The sequence below is a fragment of the Camellia sinensis genome, chromosome 5 (genome assembly GCF_055761805.1).
Source record: "Camellia sinensis isolate YWXY chromosome 5, ASM5576180v1, whole genome shotgun sequence".
In the NCBI taxonomy this organism is placed as follows: domain Eukaryota; kingdom Viridiplantae; phylum Streptophyta; class Magnoliopsida; order Ericales; family Theaceae; genus Camellia; species Camellia sinensis.
Genome location: NC_138965.1, coordinates 203,967,561 through 203,988,215, shown reverse-complemented (window position 1 = coordinate 203,988,215; position 20,655 = coordinate 203,967,561). Strand labels below are relative to the sequence as shown.

Genomic DNA, 20,655 nt, shown 5'->3' with positions numbered 1-20,655 from the left:
TAAAATGTCTGCATTTACAATTCATCTCATTACTCCTTCAACCACTGATCTAACCACCATACGGGCTTGAAAAATATAAACTCCATTTTTTATATAACTGAATGTTTTTACATAATGTCATAGATTTAATCCTGACAAACTAATATCATCATATTAGTGTACAAACAAACATAATTTATCTTATATCTCTATCCTAATACCACCACGCTAGTAACTCCATTACTCAATTCACCATACTCGTAAAGTCTACCCAACCAAATCAATCAATCAAACATGGCCTAAGTTCCTAAAACTCTCAATCACATCATCAACATCCCCAACTATTCTCAAAACAAAAAAAAAAAAAAAAAAAAACAGACCCAACAAACCTCAAATCATAAATCACACATAAGCGAGCCCACATGATTATTGTGGAACTCAGATCATTATAAGTGCATTGCATGAAAATACTTGGCAATGAGCCTGGTAAGGGATAAACTTTCCTCATGCAAGGCAAAAAAAAAGGTCCAATCTTGATCAACAAAAATAATAATGATTTACAAGGATAAAGCACAAACCTCCTCACAGATTATCACATTTCCAATCTCTAAGTACATATACAGATAAGCCACTTAATATCACAACACAACCACCAACAATAGCAATTTTCTCAAACTTGTGACTGAATGGAAGCAATACACTGACAAATACTGAATGAAATACTCCAAAGATCCTCCATTTACTTGGTGATTGCATTAGTACATGCATCACCACATTCTCTTGAACTGACCATTGAATGCCGCAATATATGTTCAGCATCACCAAAGTGCAGGGTTACTGTGAATTACACCATTTTTGTCATTTTATTCTACTTGCAAGCAATTCCGTAAACGTGAGGGCCCAGAATAGAGGCAACAGACACAAAAGCCATGTTTATGTCAACATCAGAAAACCCTGCTTCAGATATATACTCTCCCGTTTTTCTTGTAAGGTGACACCCATCAGAGACTCTCTGCTGAAGAGGATCAAGAATGCCCTGTACAAATCTGAGAATCGTACCATCTATTCAACCAAAACAAGAAAAAGAGAATGAAAACTTTAAAAATGAACCAACTCAGCAAAGTGGGGCAACGGTGACGGAGAGTTTCAAATTGAAATATAGAACTACAAGATTTTTACTTCTACAACATGAATTAAGATAATCATCTCCATACCTTTTGCAGCCACATGCTCCACAAATAAGAAAAGACCACCTGGTTTAAGCACCCTCATCACCTCTGCGAATTCAGTAGTATATTCGTTATAGAATGGCTTGATGGATCTTGAAATTTTGCTACATTCAAAAATCATATCCAAATAAATAGGGAAAAGTAGCTCATACTACATTTGAGTTTGGGCACTTGCAGTCAAAATTTAGTCCATCCAAGTTAAATGGCCACATAACCAACCTATAGAGGGGCACTTGGAAGCTTATTGGATTGAAATTTATTAGATTACTTTTCACATAACTTTTGGGATGGGTAAATTTCAAAGTATACAAGCAAGATGACATTTCAGAGGTTATGTCCATATGTTGTGTCTAGTTTTTTTTTTATTCCAATTCTAAGGATGGATTTGTGCCTATGTCACATAAATGAAAAGGGTATAATTACATTAATGTGACAAAATAAAAGAATACAGAGTCTCTCTTTCCAAATCATCTATTTCTATGGCTTAACAGAGAGAAATGGGTAGAAATGGAGAGGAGTTAGTAGTTACCGGTTTCGTCCTTACTTCTAATAGGAATTAGTTGCCATTTTTGCCCTTATTTCTCACACTAAAAAGGCTTTCTTTTCTTTTTTTTTTTCCTCTCCTTTATCTTTCCCAAACAAGAAGAGAGGATAATCCATCATCTTCTCCTCATCTCTCCTAAACCAAGCAAGCAAAGAGACCAGTACCATTATCCTATCTTTTCGTTTCTCTCTACCTAATCATTTATGTTCTTTTCACACCTAGTTTACCAAACTCACAAGTGTTCTGACCAATTACAATTCTTTTAGTTTTTGGGCCATCATGCAGTGAGTTTTAGCCATAAACTGAATTTCTTCAATGTGTGCATTCTTCTTCAGAGTTTCGAGGGAGAAGTTTTAATGACAAACTTAATATAGTTCAAAAAACAGAAAACTGATTCACTAATTGAAACTTTGCGTCATATTATATTTGCAGGCAGTTCACTGGAAAATGTTGTGGTTCACTGAATTTCACTCTGAGATTGATCCTCTGTGAATATAAGGTATCTGTTTGAACTTCAATTTCTTAAGTTGACTAACTTGAGAAGAAAGTGAAAGCCACGCTAACTTATATACCTTTGAGTGTCATATTAATGTCTTTTACAGAACAAAGTACAAGCGTTCCGACAACAACATCAACGGAAGCATCACTTAATGGCAAAGCCTCTGCAACCTGCACAAAATCAACAACATTTAAGTCTAGAGAAATTTAACCTCCTAACTTTACACATAAATTTCTTGACTGACATATATAATTCAAGGAAGCAACCAATAAGAGCAGGATATGACTAACATGCCTCCCCAAAAGGAAATGGGCTGAAGCACTAATACTAGGGTAGTAGCTTCACAACTCAATTAGTGAACTTCGTCTAACATATATTCCTACCAAAATTTGTGGAACTCTTAAAATCCTGTAATTGGTTTTATTTCTACAATCCAAATCTCCATGCTCCTACAGTGAAAAACAATCAGTGTGTTTGGTTTGAGTTTTCTGGATTAAGTTTTTTGAAAACTGAGTTTTTTGGTTTTCATGTTTTTTTGTTTTTAGTGAATATTTTTAATATTTTAAACATTTTTTTTACTTTTTTAGATGCACCTTACTTAGATGTATCTAAAAAGTAAAAAACTTGTGAAAAAATATTTTAAAAAATTAATAAATACATAAAAATACAAAAAATGTACTGAATTCTTGTAATTTTTTTTGTTTTTTTGGTATTTAGTGAATTTTTAAAAGATTTTTTTTTACTTTTTAGGTGTATTTAGGTTAGGTGTGTCTAAAAAGTAAAAAAAATACTTAAAATATTAAAAAAAAATCAACAAAAACATAAAAATACGGAAAATAAGAAAGTAGAATTTTCTGAAAAGTATTTTTGGAAAAATAGAACCAAGCAAGCTGAATGATTTTTTTGGGGTGATGATTCATCACCTACGTGTGAATATCATGTAATTATGGAAATATATCAATTAGGTTGATTGTGAATATTAGATTGATATTGTATAGGGTTATTTCCTATTATAGATTAGGTTTAGGATTGCTATAAATATTAGTTTCTTTGTATTATGCACAAGTTGAATATACAGAATTATTCAAAAACTTACATGGTATCAGAGCATCATCCGAAACCCTAGGTCTGGCCTTGATCATTCGAAGTCCTTCCTCTGCGTTCACGCCTGTTGTTCAAAGTCTTCTTTGGGCTTCTCCGAAGTCGCGAAGGCCTCTCAGTTCTTTGGTCTTCTTTGCAGTCACGACTTAGGGTTCGTGGGTCTCTCTGGTTCGTAGGTCTCGATCTCTCTCTGGTTCGTGGGTTTCGCTCTCTCTTTGAAGTCGTAAAGGTCTCTTTGTGTCTGGTTCGTGGGTCTCGATCTCTCTCTCTTGGGTCGATCCATCCTCACGGTCTGCTCCTTCGTCTGATGCTCTAGTTATATATCTCTCTGTGTCTCTCTATGTTCGTGACTATTTCAGTACTATTTTTGGTTAACAATACTTATTTACAATCTTGCCCACCTATTTTTATTATTATCCTTCAACTTGTTAAATCTTTGGTTTATTATAATGACGGATACCAAAATCCAAGCCATCAGATGTAAACTCACTAGTGTCAATTATGCTTATTGGGCTAGTATTATGAAGAATTTCTCTTTTAGTCAATAAAAATAGGGCTATGTTTCTGGTTCTGTTCCTCATCCATTGGACCCGAAACAAGAAGGATATCTAATTTCCTGTGACACTTAGAATTGTGATAATGCCCAAGTTCTGACCTAGTTTCATAACTCTGTGGATGACCGTATTAGAATGATGTTTTCCAAAATATAGTACTGCTAAGGAGGTGTGGGACTATTTATTAGGTGTGTATCAGCAATCCAACTTTGCCAAACGGTATGAGTTGGAAACAACTATTCAAAGTGCTCGCCAACGGAATCAATCTATTCAAGACTTCTACATTGAGATGACAGGTCTCTGGGATTAGTTGGCTCTCATGGAACCATCTAGCCTCAAGGCACTAGACGCTTATGTTGAGTTCTTAACCGCATGCCTACTCCCCTTCTTTCTGGTCGATCTCCTTATGAGGCTCTGTTCTCTCAACTTCTCAATTACTCTTTCTTTCGTATGTTTGGGTCTGTTTGTTTTGTCCTTCTTCCTCGTAAAGATCGGACCAAACTTAGTATCCGGTCTGTCCTATGTGTCTCTTTGGGTTATAGTCTTACTCAGAAAGGCTATCGGTATTACGACCCTATTTCCCGCCGTCTTTACATCTCCCTTTATGTTTCATTTTTCGAACGTATACCTTACTTTTAGCTTCCTCCTACCACTGCTCCAGTTTTCAAAGAAGATTTGGTTCACATTGATCCCTTTCCTTCTGAGGTCCCTCCTAATGAGTACATCTCTACTGTTCCCCATGACCTTACTCTATTTTCTCCTCCGTCTCCCTAGCCTGCTCCTTCTCTTCCTCCGTTGTTAGTTTATTCACGTGACCAGGCTCTCCCTCTACCAACCCAATACATGTTTTTCTACTTCCGATCGTACTTTTTTGTCTGCTATTCATTATTTTTCAAAACCTCAGTCTTACAAGGAGGCCTGTCAGGATCCTCATTGGATTCAAGCTATGGAGGATGAGTTGTCTGCTTTACAGAAAACTAGTACTTGGAAGTTGGTTCATTTGCCTGCTGGTAAGAATTTGGTTGGTTGCAAATGGGTCTACAAAGTCAAAACTCATTCTGATAGTTCTCTTGAGCGCTATAAAGCTCGTCTGGTTGCCAAAGGTTTCTCACAGGAGTATGTTAATGATTATGAGGAGACCTTTGCTCTTGTTACCAAGATGAATATTGCCTGTACTTTGATCTCTGTCGCTATTGTTCGTTCTTGGCCTCTTTATCAGATGGATGTTAAGAATGCTTTTCTTAATGGCCATCTCACCGAGGAGGTTTACATGCGTCCACTCCCTGGCCTTCACCGTTCCTTTGGACAGGTTTGCCACCTTCGCCGTGCTCTGTATGGCCTGAAGCAGTTTCCTCGTACTTGGTATGATCGCTTTCAGACTGCTGTTACTGCACTTGGGTTTCATCCTGTTAGAATATTTCTATTATTTGTTTCCTTACTTACATTATTCTGTATTCCTTGATTAGTGCCTTAGGACTCTCCTTATAACGGTTGGTTGATGAATATAAAAAGTGATGATGTTATTGTCATTCTTTAAGTTTTGATTTTCTCTAAAACAAACATGGTATCAAAGCTTTAGAGCTAGTATCTCACCTTCCATCATCACCCATCTGCAGCCAATCATTACCCACCCTGTTTTGGCCCATCTCTCATCTTTCTAGGGCTCACGACAACTTCTGACCATAGCCGGAGACCACCTAGGACCTTCCGACAACCTCTCTGTCAGCCTCAGCCCTTGCTAATGCTTGTCTAAGGGTCGCTCACCATCTACGACAATCTCTCTCTGTTGTTCGGCACTTCCGACACCCTCTCTGTCAGTATCGACCCTTGTTAATGCTTCTTTAAGGGTCGCACACCATCTACCCTTCTGTGGACAGCTTCGTAAGCCCCTACTGGTCCTGTTTCTTCTTTTCTTGGGTCGGCATCTCCACGCAATCGACCATATGCATTGATTGACCCATCTGAAATTTGGGTCTCTACCTAAAGCTAAGTTTTTTCCTTTTGAGAATATTCCAGCCAGTATCGACCCTTGTTGATGCTTCTTTAAGGGTCGCACACCATCTACCCTTCTGTGGACAGCTTCATAAGCCCCTACTGGTCCTGTTTCTTCTTTTCTTGGGTCGGCATCTCCACGCAGTCGACCATATGCATTGATTGACCCATCTGAAATTTGGGTCTCTACCTAAAGCTAAGTTTTTTCCTTTTGAGAATATTCCAACCACTATTTTGATTGGAGGATACTTTATTTTATTTTATTTATCTTTCGAGTCCTTATATGGCCCCCTTACCCAGCTTTGACTGATTGGTATACTCCTATCATGGTCTGTGATCGATATTGCTTGGTCCAATTGATTTTATTCCCTCTTCCAATATTTGCGAGTAGTGCAGGTTGTTATTCAGTTTGTAGAATTTAAATGGCTGACCTTACAAGTGAATCCACCACTATTTCTCAGCCACCTACAGGAGGGAGTCCCATTATGACTACTACATCTGAAAACCTAAATTCTAACATAAAAATCACCACCTCCCTGTTTAATGGTCAGAATTACCTTGCTTGGTCACAGTGTCTAACACTCTTCTTGAAGAGTAAGGAGAAGATAGGCTATGTTGATGGGAGGATCATGGCACCGGGCATCACTAATTCGAGCTATGACCAATGGGAGATTACCAACTCTTTGATCATGGGGTAGCTCATTCATTCCATGCTTCCTGAGCTTGTTGAAGGTTATTTATCCATAGAGACTGCCCAGGATATTTGGAAGGCAGCAGCTACTACATATTCCCAGAAAGGAAATTTTTCTCAGTCATTTGAGTTGCGCCGATCTATTGAGCGCTCAGTACAAGGGGAGCAGACAATTCTTCAGTATTATAACTTTCTGACTAATGGTTGGAAACGTCTAGATCATCTCCTGAATTACAAACCTGTCTGCACAGTTGACTCAATTAGTTATCGAAAGTTTCTTGCCCAAGAGAGAGTCTTCAAGTTCCTAGAAGGTCTCAATGTGGAGTTTGACCTGGTTCGGAGTCGCGTCCTTGGCATAAATGTTCTTCCATCTCTTCAGGAGGCCTTTGCTTTTGTCCAAAATAAAAAAAGTCGTCGTTCTTCTACAGACCGATCAGCATTACTTTCTGCACCTCTCGGAATGGGGCTAGTTTGCCACTTCCTTCTTCTCATCCTTCCAGGAAGGATAATTTGTTCTGTGATTACTGTCGTTGGCCAAAGCATACCCGTGAGACTTGTTGGAAGCTTCATGGGACTCCATTAGGGGGTCAAGGAGATCGCTCTGGTCATAGAGGTGGTCGTTCTAGTCAGTCGAGAGGATGTGGGTTTCACTCTCGTGCTCATCAATCCAGTACTGTAGAGCCACATGATTCCTCTTCGATGATGCAGACTTCTGATCTAGTCTCTAGCATGTCATCCTCTGAGTTTGAGGACGCTCTGCGCAATCTGCTAGATCGCCGGTCTCCTGTTTTTCCAGGTGCATCTTCTGCTTCTTCATCGTTTGCCCGTTCAGGTAACTTAGCCTCATCTTCTAGTGCCTTTTTATTCCATAAGACCTTGCCTTGGATTATTGATTCTAGTGCCTCCAATCATATGTCTAGGTCTTCTGATCTCTTCTCAAACTATACCCCAGCTTCCGATCAGGATAAAATTAGGATTGCCGATGGTACTATTTCCTCCGTCTCTAGGAAAGGTTTAATCCATGCCACCCCTTCTCTACCTTTGTCTTCTATTTTACATGTTCCTAAATTTTCTGTTAACCTATTGTCTTTGAGTCGTCTTACTCACGATTTGAATTGTCGTGTCGCATTTTTCCCTGATTCTTGTCTTTTTCAGGATCTTCTCACGAAAAAGACAATGGCAATGGTAGAATAGAAAATAGTCTTTATATCCTCGATCAGATTAACCAGCAGCAAGCTCATCATTCTATTCAGTCTCCATCCACCAAGGAAGATTTATGGCTGTGGCATCACCGTCTACAACATCCATCTTTTTTATTACTTCGGCATTTATTTCCTTTTGTTTTTATTAAAAATAAAGTCTCTGAGTTTCATTGTGAGTCCTACCAAATTGGCAAACAACACCGAGCTTCTTTTGCTCCTAATAATAATAAAAGTTCAGTTCTTTTTTCTTTAATTCATTCGGATGTTTGGGGTCCCTCTCGTGTAAGGTCTATGAAGGGTCATCGATGGTTTGTTAATTTTATAGATAATTGCTCTCGTGCTACTTGGGTATACCTCCTGCGAGAGAAAAGTGAAGTTTTTTCTGTGTTCCAAAACTTCCATAAGATGGTTAATACTCAGTTTGGGGTGGTTGTCAAAGTCCTGCGTTCTGATAATGGGGGTGAGTACATTGATTCGGGGTAGGCCCAATATTTTTCCATTCATGGCATTATCCATCAAACGTTTTGCACTGACACCCCTCAACAGAATGGTGTTGCTGAGCGCAAGAACCGTCATCTCCTTGATATGGCTTGATGTATATGTTTTTCTATGGGTGTCCCTCGAGCCTATTAGGCCAAGGCTATTCTCACTGCTGCCTATCTCATTAACCATCTTCCTAACCAAGTCTTGCAGAAACAGGCACCTCTTCAAGTTCTTTTCGGTTTTGAGTCTCAGTTTTCCATTCCTCTAAAAACCTTTGGGTGTGCGTGCTTTGTTTACAATCATTCTCCTTCTCGAGGTAAGATGGATCCTCGTTCTCTCAAATGTGTGTTCTTGGGTTACTCGCCTACACAAAAGGGGTACAAGTGTTATCATCCTCCCTCTCGTAAATTGATTGTGTCGATGGATGTCACCTTTTTTGAGTCTCAGGCCAAGTTTGGCATCCTTAAAAAAATCCATCTTTTTATCTTTTTTCCATCACATCACCTCTCTACTTTTCTGCACATCTTTTCGTAAAAAGATAAAAAGTGCACTTATTTAGCTCATCCCAAACAACCCTTCAATCAAGGTTCTGAAAAGCGGTTGCGGTCGCCGTAACGGTGGCGGTGGCACGGTTGCGGTTGCGGAGTGTAAAGGCCGTAGCGTAACGGTTGCAGTAACCGGAACCGAGAATTTTTTTATTTTTTGCACAATTTGAAAAAAATTTACCGATACGCACATTTTTTTTCCATGATCATATTTATTGGGTTTTAAAATAAATATTAATCAATTTTTATAAATTTTTAAGTTTGATCAAATATATTTCATATTTTTAAATCACTATAAACTGAGTTTTTTACATATTATTTTAATAATTAATGACTTTATATTATACAAAAAATCAATCACTAACTATTATATATAAGATAAACAATGATAAAAGTAAGAGAATAAATAAAAGCCTAAATATATATATATATATATATATTAATCAAGCCAAATAGATAATGACCGCAGTTATTATTATTATTATTATTATTATTATTATTATTATTATTTTCAAACAATATATAGATAGACACACACAAACAAAATGGTTGAGTGATAGCAGCTGAATAGAATAGCATAAGTCTTACAATTTCAACAAATCAATAACATGTTCATCTTCCCTATTCTCTCTCTCTATCTCTTGTTCCTCCATCTTCCCTCTTCTCTCTCTATCTCTCTTTCCTCATTTTTAACTTTTTTTTTTTTTGTGTTTTTTCGAAAGAAGCAATTCGGAACTGTTACGTAACGGTACGTAACAGGCCGTTATGGCACCGTTACGACCGCTATAGCAGCTGCTACGGCCAATACATCTGTGAATCTCAATCACACTGCAAAAGCGGCCGTAACGGGTGCCGGTAACTACTACAACCATTACGTAACGGTTGCGGCCGCTTTTTAAAACCTTGGTCTCAATCCTACTTATTCTCTAGTCTAGTGTCCTCGGCATCTCTTCAGAGGGAGTGTTGGCATGAAAAGAGTCCAGTTGCTTCTATTATTCCTGGTCCAGTACCACCTCCAATGGTATCTATCACTAGCAATACTGAATCTGATGTTGCCAAGAACAAAGAAAGACAGGTCTATGTCAGGGATAAAGAAAGACAAAAAGTTACTTAGATACAAGAGACCATTTCTGATCAATCATTACCGTCTCCTTCTCTTGATGAAGATCCAGGCAACCCTAAAACTCCTGGTATTGCTACCTCTGAGTTTGAGCCTACTGATCTTGATATACCCATTACCAAGAGAAAGGGTGTGAGATCTTGCACTCATCATCCTATTTCTAACTTTGTGTCTTATTCTCATTTGTCCTCTTCATATAAAGCTTTTGTGTCAAAAATTTCCTCTGTTAGTATACCTAATCATTTTCAGGATGCTCTTATCATTCCTAAGTGGAAACTGGCCATAGTAGAGGAAATGAAAGCACTTCATAAAAATTGCACTTGGGATTTGACTGAGCTACCTAGGGCAAACGAACTGTGGAATGCAAATGGGTGTATACTGTGAACCACAAGGTAGATAGTTCCATTGAGCGATATAAAGCTCGACTTGTGGCAAAGGGTTTTACTCAAACATATGGGGTGGACTATCAAGAGACATTTGCACCAGTTGCGAAGATGAATTCAGTCCGAATACTTCTCTCTCTGGCAGCTAATCTGGATTGGCCATTTCATCAATTTGATGTGAAGAATGCTTTCCTACATGGTGACTTAGAAGAGGAGGTGTATATGGATATTCCTAATGGCTTTGAAACTCTTCAAACTCAGGGTGAGGTGTGTCGACTTCGGAAGTCATTATATGGCCTCAAACAGTCTCCTAGGGCTTGGTTTGAAAGGTTCACTCAGGCCATGCTGAAATATGGCTTCAAACAGAGTCAGGCTGATCATACTCTGTTTGTTAAACATTCCTCTCATGATAAGATTGCAGCTCTCATTGTATATGTGAATGACATAGTTCTTACAGAAGATGATGTTGTGGAAATTCTTTTGTTGAAGAAGTATTTGGCGAGTGAGTTTGAAATCAAAGACTTGAGGAACCTAAAGTACTTTTTGGGAATTGAAGTGGCTAGGTCAAAAGATGGAATTTTCATCTGTTAGAGAAAATATGTTCTTGACCTATTAAAGGAAACAGGAATGCTCAGAAGCAAATCCTGTGACACACCGCTGGAGCCTAATCAGAAACTTTGTGATGATAAAGGGGAAGCAATTGTTAACAGGGAGCGTTATCAAAGGCTAGTGGGTAAACTTATTTACTTATCTCATTCTCATCCTGATATTGCTATTGCTGTTAGTGTGGTCAGCTGGTTTATGCATGCTCCTCATGAAACACACTTGGCGGCAGTTATGAGAATTTTGAGATATTTGAAATTTTCTCCTGAAAAAGGTCTTTATTTTTCTAAACATGATCATCTTAGTATGAAAGTTTATACGGATGCTGATTGGGCAGGATTAATCATTGATAAGAGATCCACTTCTGGGTCTTGTACCTTTATTGGAGGCAATTTGGTTACTTGAAGAAGTAAGAAACAAAACATGGTTGCCAAGTCTAGTGCAGAAGCTGAGTTTAGAGCTATAGCACAAGGTGTGTGTGAGCTCTTGTGGATCAAGTTGTTGTTGCATGACTTGGGAATTGCCCAGACAGACTCCATGCGACTATATTGTGATAATAAAACTGCCATCAACATAGCTCATAATCCGGTTCAACATAACAGAACAAAGCATGTTGAGATTAATCGTCATTTCATCAAAGAAAAGCTCAGCAGTGGCACAATATGTACTCCATTTGTGCAGTCTGATGAACAACTTGCAAATATCCTCACCAAGGGAGTTGGGAGTAAACCATTTCATGATATTCTTCACAAGCTGGGCATGAGAGATATCTTTGTACCAGCTTAAGGGGGAGTGTTAGAATATATGTTAGAATATTTCTATTATTTGTTTCCTTACTTAAATTATTCTGTATTCTTTGATTAGTGCCTTATGACTCTCCTTGTAACTGTTGGTTAATGAATATAAAAGGGGATGATGTTATTGTCATTCTCTAAGTTTTGATTTTCTCTAAAACAAACACATCCTTGTGCTCAAGACTTTGCCTTATTTCTTCTCCATACATCTGCTAGATTTGTTGCCTCATTACTGTATGTGGATGATATGATCATCACTGGCCCTGACTCTTCTACTATCTTTGAAGTCAAGCAACATCTTTTCCGTACTTTTGAAATGAAGGATCTATACCCCTTGCGGTATTTTCTTGTTATTAAGGTAGCTTCTTCTCCCAAGGGCTACTTTCTTTCTCAAACCAAGTATGCCAATGACGTTATTCATCGTACCGGTCTTACTAACACTAAGATTTCTGATGCCCCTATTGAGCTTAATGTGAAGCTCACCCCTTCTGATGGTGTTCTTCTCGATGATCCTACTTTATATTGAGAGCTTGTGGGTTGCTTATTCTATTTAACGGTTACTCGTCATGATCTGGCCTATACTGTTCATGTGGTTAGTCAGTTTGTTTTCGCTCCTTGTTCTACACATTGGGCTGATTTGGTTCAAATTCTTCACTATCTCCAGAGTACTATATTTCAGGATTTACTATTGTCTTCTACTTCCTCTTTTTTGACTTAGTAGCTTATGCTGATTCTAATTGGGCTGGTGATGTCACTGATCGCAAGTCCACTTCTGGCTTCTGTATGTTTCTTGGTGATTCCTTGATTTCTTGGAAGAGCAAGAAACAGACTGTTGTTGCGCGTTCCACTACCCAGGCTGAGTACCGTGCTATGGCTCATGCCACTACTGAGATTGTTTGGCTTCGTTGTCTCTTGACTGATTTAGGTGTCCCTCAGTCTTCTCCGACCTCCCTTTACTGTGACAACCGCAATGCTATTCAGATTGCACATAACACTGTCTTTCATGAGCGGACGAAGCACATTGAAATTGATTGTCATTTTATCTGTCAGCATCTGTAGTCTAGTTCCATCTCGCTTCCTTTCGTTTCTTCGGCATTACAACTTGTTAATTTCATTACGAAGACTCACACAACTGCTCGATTTCAATTTCTTCTTAGCAAACTCTCAATATTTTTTGCTAAAACACCTTGAGTTTGAGTGGGAGTGTGAGAATATTATGTAATTATGGAAATATATCAATTAGGTTAATTATGAATATTCGATTGATATTGTATAGGGTTATTTCCTATTATAGATTAGGTCTAGGATTGCTATAACTATTGGTTGTAATCTTTGTATTATGCACAAGTTGAATATATAGAATTATTTAGAAACTTACACTACGAGCTCTAAGAACACAACTCATCAAGGATGCTTTCTACAACATTCAGTTATTCTTCCCAAGTTGGAACTAGAATTAGTCGAAAAGAAGAAGGTTAAATAAAGGGAGGGGAAGAGGGTGGGTTCAAAAATCAAATGCTTTAGGATGCAGTCTAGAACTCTATGCCGCTAGTCACATCAAGAAACCCACCAAACACACAAGGCTGAAATGTCACCACATGATAAAACAACTAACATCGATTTCTTTTACAGTAGTAATTGTGCACACCCACAAGGCCATCACTGAAATAATTGACTGATTGCAACTGGCAAGAAAACATCAATGAAGCAGTAAAGTGGAGAAGAGATGAGTAAAAGTAGAAAAAAATCAGATGATAGTCATATAAACGGGCACAAGAATCACAAATGTAATGAGTGGCAATACAACAAAAGAGAACAAGAAACAGACACCTTCATAACAACCCAAAAAAAAAAAAAAAAAAAAAAGGAAAAAGAAGAAGAAGAAGAAGAAGTCATCTAAGACGGTTCAGTTATATTCAACAAAAACAATATAAGCACCAGTTTAGAGGAGTGATATTGCTAAAGTTTGCAATTTGAATGCGCTTAGAGGACAAGAGGAAGCCCAAAAAACATGGGTCAAGGCTGCGAGAGAAGACATAATTACCTAGGATCTAATTGAAGAAACAGATTGGTCTAGGAAATAACCACATGCAGTCATCTCAAGCCCAAGAGCAACCGTGGGAATCTGGGACCATAACTTTCAAGCACCAACATCTCTCATCAGGAAAGTTTGGAGCTAATTAAACATTATTCAGCAACACAAGGGCAAAAAGGAAACTCAATTGCAATATTTCACATTTCACATATTTAACGAAATGAACATTTCAGCAACGCAGAACACCTTCTTACTAAAGATTTAACCATTGAACATTGAAATTAAGAACAGAAGACAAAAAATGACACCTGTGAAGAAATTGCAGAACAGTTTAAATATGTCCTTACTGCTTTTTAGGTGCCTAACTACATAATTTCCAGGAAGATTATACTGTCTTTGGAAGTTAAACGAGATTCAATGTAAATAGTGTCATATGGAATGAAAAAAATACCGCGTGTACGAATTTAAAATTTTCTGGAGGTAGGCCAGCAGTTGCTGCAGCTGCCTGTGCATACTTCTCCATCTTTCTGTTGGGATCTATGCCAAAAACATGAACACCATTATCACTGGCATAATATTTGAGATTAGGACCTGTCCCAATGCCAAGCTCCAACACTGTCTTAGCCTTTCCCCTCAAATTTGTAAAGATCTGAGACTTAAAACCCGCAACCTTACCAAAGAAGAGGTGCATATTAGATATACACATGGTTGAAATTGCAGTAACAAGAACACGGGGCAAAATCAATACTTGCACACCCTGGTCTAATTGTGACAAAAAAAAAAAAAAGGCACTAACCTCTGCCTCGTATGCTTTACTGCCCTTATCCAAGATAAATGCATATAATTCCTCATACCAATCTGGCCTTGGAGGGTGAATACTGTTCAGCACATCCTGTATATGCAACGTGTCATTTTTAATGCTTTGCTGCTGCTAAAACATTTGATGCTTTTAACTGAAATCACAACCATCCCAAACATATTGTCTATGTTCCGGTTCTGGTTTTAACTGCATCCACTATTCAACTTGGTAGAGAAATTCAAGTTTGCTTAACAAATTTCATCATTGTGTGACCAAACATTTGATGTTAATATGATGCATGTCGACAACATAGATACACGACTTCCACATAAACTCGGTGGGTATATTAATATTTATCCAAATCTCCCCCTGCCATGAATTCCAAGTATAACAGTGTGTAGGTTAATGATAGGAAAGTGTTAATGTACCCAAAATTTGAAATGTGTGGATCAGTGGATACGACCTACATCACACCAAATTTAAATATTCAAATCTATACATATATTTAAATTCTGAACAATTTTTTTAGGATTTTTTCTCCTGAATGCATAGAATTTCTGAGAAAGATAACAAACTTGTCTTGATTGAGTTCAAGCTTTTCCTACTTAGGGCATCTCCAACCCTTGACTAAAACTTATATCAAATTTAAATTTGGGTAAAAATACTCAAAAACCTCTCCTCTCCTTGACTCAAACTTGCATCGAATTGAGCTTTATCTATTTTTTTACCCAAATCAAGGGAGACTTAAATGTTTACTTGAATTTTTCAATACCATCTTTGTAACATCAAAATTTACAACTTTGTCATTACTGAAGCACTCAAATTTATGTTTAAATTTGAATTACTCCATTGGAGTGCTTCATATCAAATAAAGCTTTTACTTTTCAAATTTGAGTGGGGGCTGTGGATGGCCTCATACATGCTTTTGAGAGTGTAATTGGACAGACAGTTAAATTAGTTCCACATATGAAGTAACAAATTTTTGGCATACTTGTTTGAATGATTAAGAATGTAAAAATAGTAATACTTAAATTACCTCATATCCTATTTTATTTATCCCTAATCTAAATACAATGAAACCAAAATCATTTTTCTCAGTTATGGCTTCTCATACATAAAAGAACAAGGAATGCAAACGAGATCATGTTTGCAAACAGAGAGTCTTGAACTCAAAAGATCCCTCATCTGAGCTCTGATAGAATGTTATAGCCCATTTGGATTGGGTGATTTGGGAGGAAAAGAACATAAACGCATTTCTATTTGTTCATATCACTTGTTCACTTGTTTGGATAAGCAAAGAGAGAGAAATAGAGTGAAAAGGAAGAAAACCCATTTCTCTCAAAACCTTTTTGAATCTTTTGGAGAGATTGAGGGGAAAATAAAAAACAAAAAACAACAACTAAATATTATTTATTGTAATATCAAAACTACCTTTTACACATAGAACAACATAGAACAAATAAATATAAAAAGGTTACTTTGGTGATATATCATGGGAAAATGTTTGAGACCCTCGTAAATCTTCCACGGTAATTGACAATTGTCAGTTTTTGATTTACTCAATCATATAGGACCCATCACGTTTGGGATATCATTGTAGATGCATTTGTGGACGTAAAATGTGAGTTTCTAACATTGTTGTATACATATTTCTTTACTTTTACATTGCTTAACTACCCAAGACAAAACACCATCTAAATACTCTCTCTCTTTTCTTTTCTCTTCCAGGTTACCAAACAATAACCTAGTTCCAAAAGTTTGTTAGGAAAAGGGTATATCAAACTACTCAACAGTATATATATATATTAGTGGGTGGCACACGCAATGTGTGTGCAATTCAGATAAGTAAGCATAAAAATAAATAATAAATAAATTAATATTATAATATGTATATTATCTAAATGTTAAGATTGCTCTTAATCTTAATAAAACCAAGGTCCTGAGTGCAACGCATTTCAATTAAGATAAGTAAGCATAAAAATAAATAATAAATTAATTAATATCATAATATGTATATTGTCTAAATGTTAAGATTGGTCATAATCTTAATAAAACCAAGTTCTTAAGTTCAAATCTTATTCACACTTTTAAATATATTTTTTTTTTTTAATTTTAGGACAAGTAATAGAAGGAGAAGCCACACGCCAGATATAATATTAGCGGTTGAAACACGCATTATGCATGTAATTAAAACAAGTAAAAATAAAATTAAACTTTTATTATATATGATATGTCATGTAAATAGTAAGAATCTTATTTATTTATTTATTCAAAGGTTTGAGATTTGAGTCCTACTCTTTATCATCTATCTAATTTTTTTTTTTATAGATTTCAAATAAGAAAATAAAAAGATGTGACATAATTAAGTGAATTGTTCACTTTTAATAATAATATAATATAATATAGATAATAGTATAGATAGATATTGTATTATATAAAGCAGTGGAAAGAGTAATGAACCTCGGGATCGTCGAGAGGCGGAGGAGAAGCGGAGGAAGAAGGAATTGCGAAGAAACTGGTACCAATTGCTTCCATTAAGCGTCTTCTTCCGCAAGAGCAGAATCTGTGGGCACATAAAGAGTCCGGAGCGCGTGATTGGAGGACTTTGTCGTTTGATTGTTTGAGTGTGGGAGACGAATCGGACCCATGAACTTGTCTGCCGTTGCGTTTCAAGCTCCTCCTCGTTGTTGTGGCTTTACCGAGCAGATTTTGATTGGAAATTAAATCAACTTTGGTTTTCAACAGCAAGACTGTTGATGATGAGTTGAAGAGTGTACGAACCATCATTCTGTACTTGGCTCAGAGAGAGAGAGAGAGTAATTTTGATCTTCAGCCGATGACCATTTGAGGTCAATTAGAAACTGAGTTAACCAGTTAACCTCGGAGACGAAGGCTTTGTTTGGTTTGTTTTTCAGAAAAATTTTTGAAAAAAATTCTCTATAAATAAAATTTTAAAAATAATCAAATCAAACAAATTTTTTTAAAAAAAATTTTAAAATTTTGTTTGATTACCTACTGTTCAAAATAACTCTCTTTCTCATATACATTAAATCAATCACTTTTTTTAAAACTTTCTTTTCAAAATAATTTTTCAAAATTATTTTTGAAAAAAAACAAACTAAACAAATTTTCGTTTTTTTTTTTATTATTATTATTTATCTTAAAAATCGCTCTATAAATACAAATCAAACACACCCGAAATCTTCTTTCGTTTCTCGATGGTGAAGTAACACCAAATAAGCGCATTAGCCGTTTATCAACTATATATTTTGGGGTGTTTTGAAAAATTAGTAAAAAGTTAATTTTTGACTTTTTTACGTTTTTTGACTTTTTTATAAGTGATTTGAGAAGTTAGTAAAAGTTAATTTTTTTACTTTTTGATTTAATATTTTTTAAAAGTGTCACATCACTCTAAAATGATCAAAATATTCTTATTTTTTGCATGTCAACAATTTTTTGAATTAATTAATTATAATATTTCAGATGATAGTTTGGTAAATTTTTAAGTGGCTTTTTGGGGTCTTCCCAAGTGGGATCAGTAACGTTTTTGCAAGGGTTGGCGTTTTGGGGAAGTTGCTCAAACCGCAGCTTTTTGCTGCGTTGCCAAAATAGCACTTTATGTCTTGAATCAAAAAAAAAAAAAACTTGAATAAAAAAAAACTATATATTTTATGGAGAATATTTGGTTGACGGAATTTTTGTAGTTTGAATGGTTTAGATGTACCAAAGTAACGTCTTTTTATACTTAAGATGATGTTATTTTTTGTGTTTCGAGTCATTTGAATCATGATTTTTCAGGTCACTTATCATTGTTGATATTTTATACATTTTAATTTAAAAAAATTAAAAAGTAACTCTAAATAATCAGTTCATTCTCTTTACCTTTTTATACACCCTTTTATAAAAAATTAATAAAGTAATCTACTCCTAAACGATGCGCTAAAAAACAAACTTTAATTTTTAACTTTAAATTAAAATGTGGGTGTTTGGAAAGTAAATTTTTATGTAAGTTTTTTTAGTTATAGGATATTATTAGAGAAAAATTTTTTGGTGTTTTGGAAGATAATTAGATTTTTTTGTAATTAGATGTGATTTTATGAGAGAAAAAGTAAAATAATTATTGGGTTAGATATAATATTGGGAAAATCGGTCTAAGGTCCCTATCCAACTTTTAGTAATAGATTAGGTCCACAATCTATTCTTTTGTAGTCTAAGGTCCTCCCTCACCCATACCCATATATAACACTCACTCTCTCATTCTCTCTCCTCTCTCTTTTTGCACCAAACAACCCCTCTCTCTCTCCTCTTCGTCCTCAACATTCTTCGGAGCTTCACCACCGCCCCAACATTATACACAGACTTTGAGATCAATTCATTCTCAACAATTATACACATACTTTGAGATCAAATGCATAGATAGAGAGAGAAAGAGAACACAGGTAATTGCTTCCGCAGAAAAGGACTCAGACGATTTGCTTCTGAAGATCTGGAAGAGAACACAGGTAAATTAAATAACACAAATGGACGCGACAACTCCATACGATCTCTATTCGAAGCGAACATAGTATACGCAAATGTATAGTTCAGATCTGAGTTTAAACAAGTCTCTGAAACATTGCGAGACTTTATATATTCATTCAATTCACTTTTACATTATACATATACATACATATATATATTGATTATGAGAGAGAGAGAGAGAAAAGAGAGAGAGAGAGTGAGAGAGAGAGAGTACATCCGAGATGATAATACGGAGGCTTTTGAGTCTAAGAGTCTGATTGACCCAGAGTTTTGAAAGATTACTTATGATGTATGTTTGGGTTAAAATGTTTAAGAGTCTATATCTGTAATTGTTTGGTCTTTGGACTTTTATACATAAAGACTTTTGGTTGGTGACTTTTGGTGAAGTTACTGGACAGAGCCACACAAATTTCTCTGGATAGCTTCATATCTGCTTTTTTGTTTTTTTGTTCAATTTTCTCTGGTTTGATCAAAAACACAAATTTTTTCTACACAATTTTCTCTGGATAGAGCGACACAAGGCCACACAAATTTTCTCTACACAAATTTTTTTTGGATAGAGCCATACAAAGTCACACAAATTTTCTCTAACACAATTTTCTCTGGATAGAGTCACACAAAACCACACAAATTTTCTCTGGATAAAACCACACAAAGCCACACAAATTTTCTTTACACAATTTGCTGCCAATGTGAGTCACTAAAATCAGCATCTCCCTCAAACATTAAGGTGAAATCCACTTCTACAGTGAAGTAGAGGGACTAACCTACTATTTGTAGTTCTATTTAATAAGCCAACTATATTCTTAAGTTGATTCTTGTCTGCCTATGGCAACAGCAGCTATTGCATCTGGTCATGCCCAGAGAAATTCTTTGGGTTGAGAGAATTTCTCTGGCTGGGAATTTTCTCTGGATTGTGGAGTCCAGAGAAATTCTCTGGGTGGGAGAATCTCTGAAAATGTATATCTGAGAATTTCTTTGGGTTTGGGGAGTTTAGAGAAACAGAATCCCTTTTCTTTCCCCCCCTCTTCACAGCAGCTTCCTCCATACCTTCTCCCTTTCCTTCCCTTTTCTCCCCTTCCACCTAATTGGCAGTCATAGTTATATATATATATATATATTCACAATTCCCAGAGAAATTTGAATTTTCTCTGGGTTGAATCCAGAGAAATTCAGAATTTCTCTGGATGAAATTTCTCTGGACCAATTTTCTCTGGACTAATTTTCTTTGGACCAATTTTCTCTGGATCAACCTGAGGGACCTTAGACATTATGAAAATATTTGGTGTCCTTTATGCTAGAAAATGTTAATACCAGGGACCTTAAAAAAAACCCCCTATAATATTTTGTTTAGATTTATTTTTTTTATTTTGCAAAAACTTTATCTTTTAATGAAAAAAATTAAAAAAAAACCCCAAAAAAAATCTTCCCAAACACCGCCAATATCAACTTTTAATCAATTTTTCTAAACAACCCATATCTCTTGGAATTTTCATAAACTTTTGATAAGACTTTTTATTTTTAATAATTATTTTAATTTTTTAAAGTCTGATTATAGTAAATGATTCCAAAAAAACTAAA

At 36.1% G+C, this 20,655-nt stretch overlaps 1 protein-coding gene across 2 annotated transcripts; it reads right to left on the bottom strand.

The window, feature by feature from the left end:
- Window positions 1–405: 405 nt before the first annotated feature.
- On the bottom strand, window positions 406–17,470 carry LOC114277874 (uncharacterized). 2 transcript variants are annotated; one of them, XR_014330907.1, is made up of 6 exons: window positions 17,014–17,467; window positions 14,551–14,646; window positions 14,206–14,424; window positions 2,325–2,421; window positions 1,194–1,312; window positions 406–1,041 (listed from the first exon to the last, which is right to left on the bottom strand). XR_014330907.1 is itself a non-coding variant. In XM_082871258.1 (6 exons), the coding sequence occupies exons 1-6, from the start codon at window positions 17,338–17,340 to the stop codon at window positions 848–850; spliced, it is 996 nt and encodes a 331-aa protein (XP_082727384.1). In that variant the 5' UTR covers window positions 17,341–17,470; the 3' UTR covers window positions 406–847. The 2 variants fall into 2 exon arrangements, 1 of the variants encoding a protein (XP_082727384.1); XM_082871258.1 differs by having other exon boundaries at window positions 1,194–1,256; window positions 17,014–17,470.
- Window positions 17,471–20,655: the final 3,185 nt, after the last annotated feature.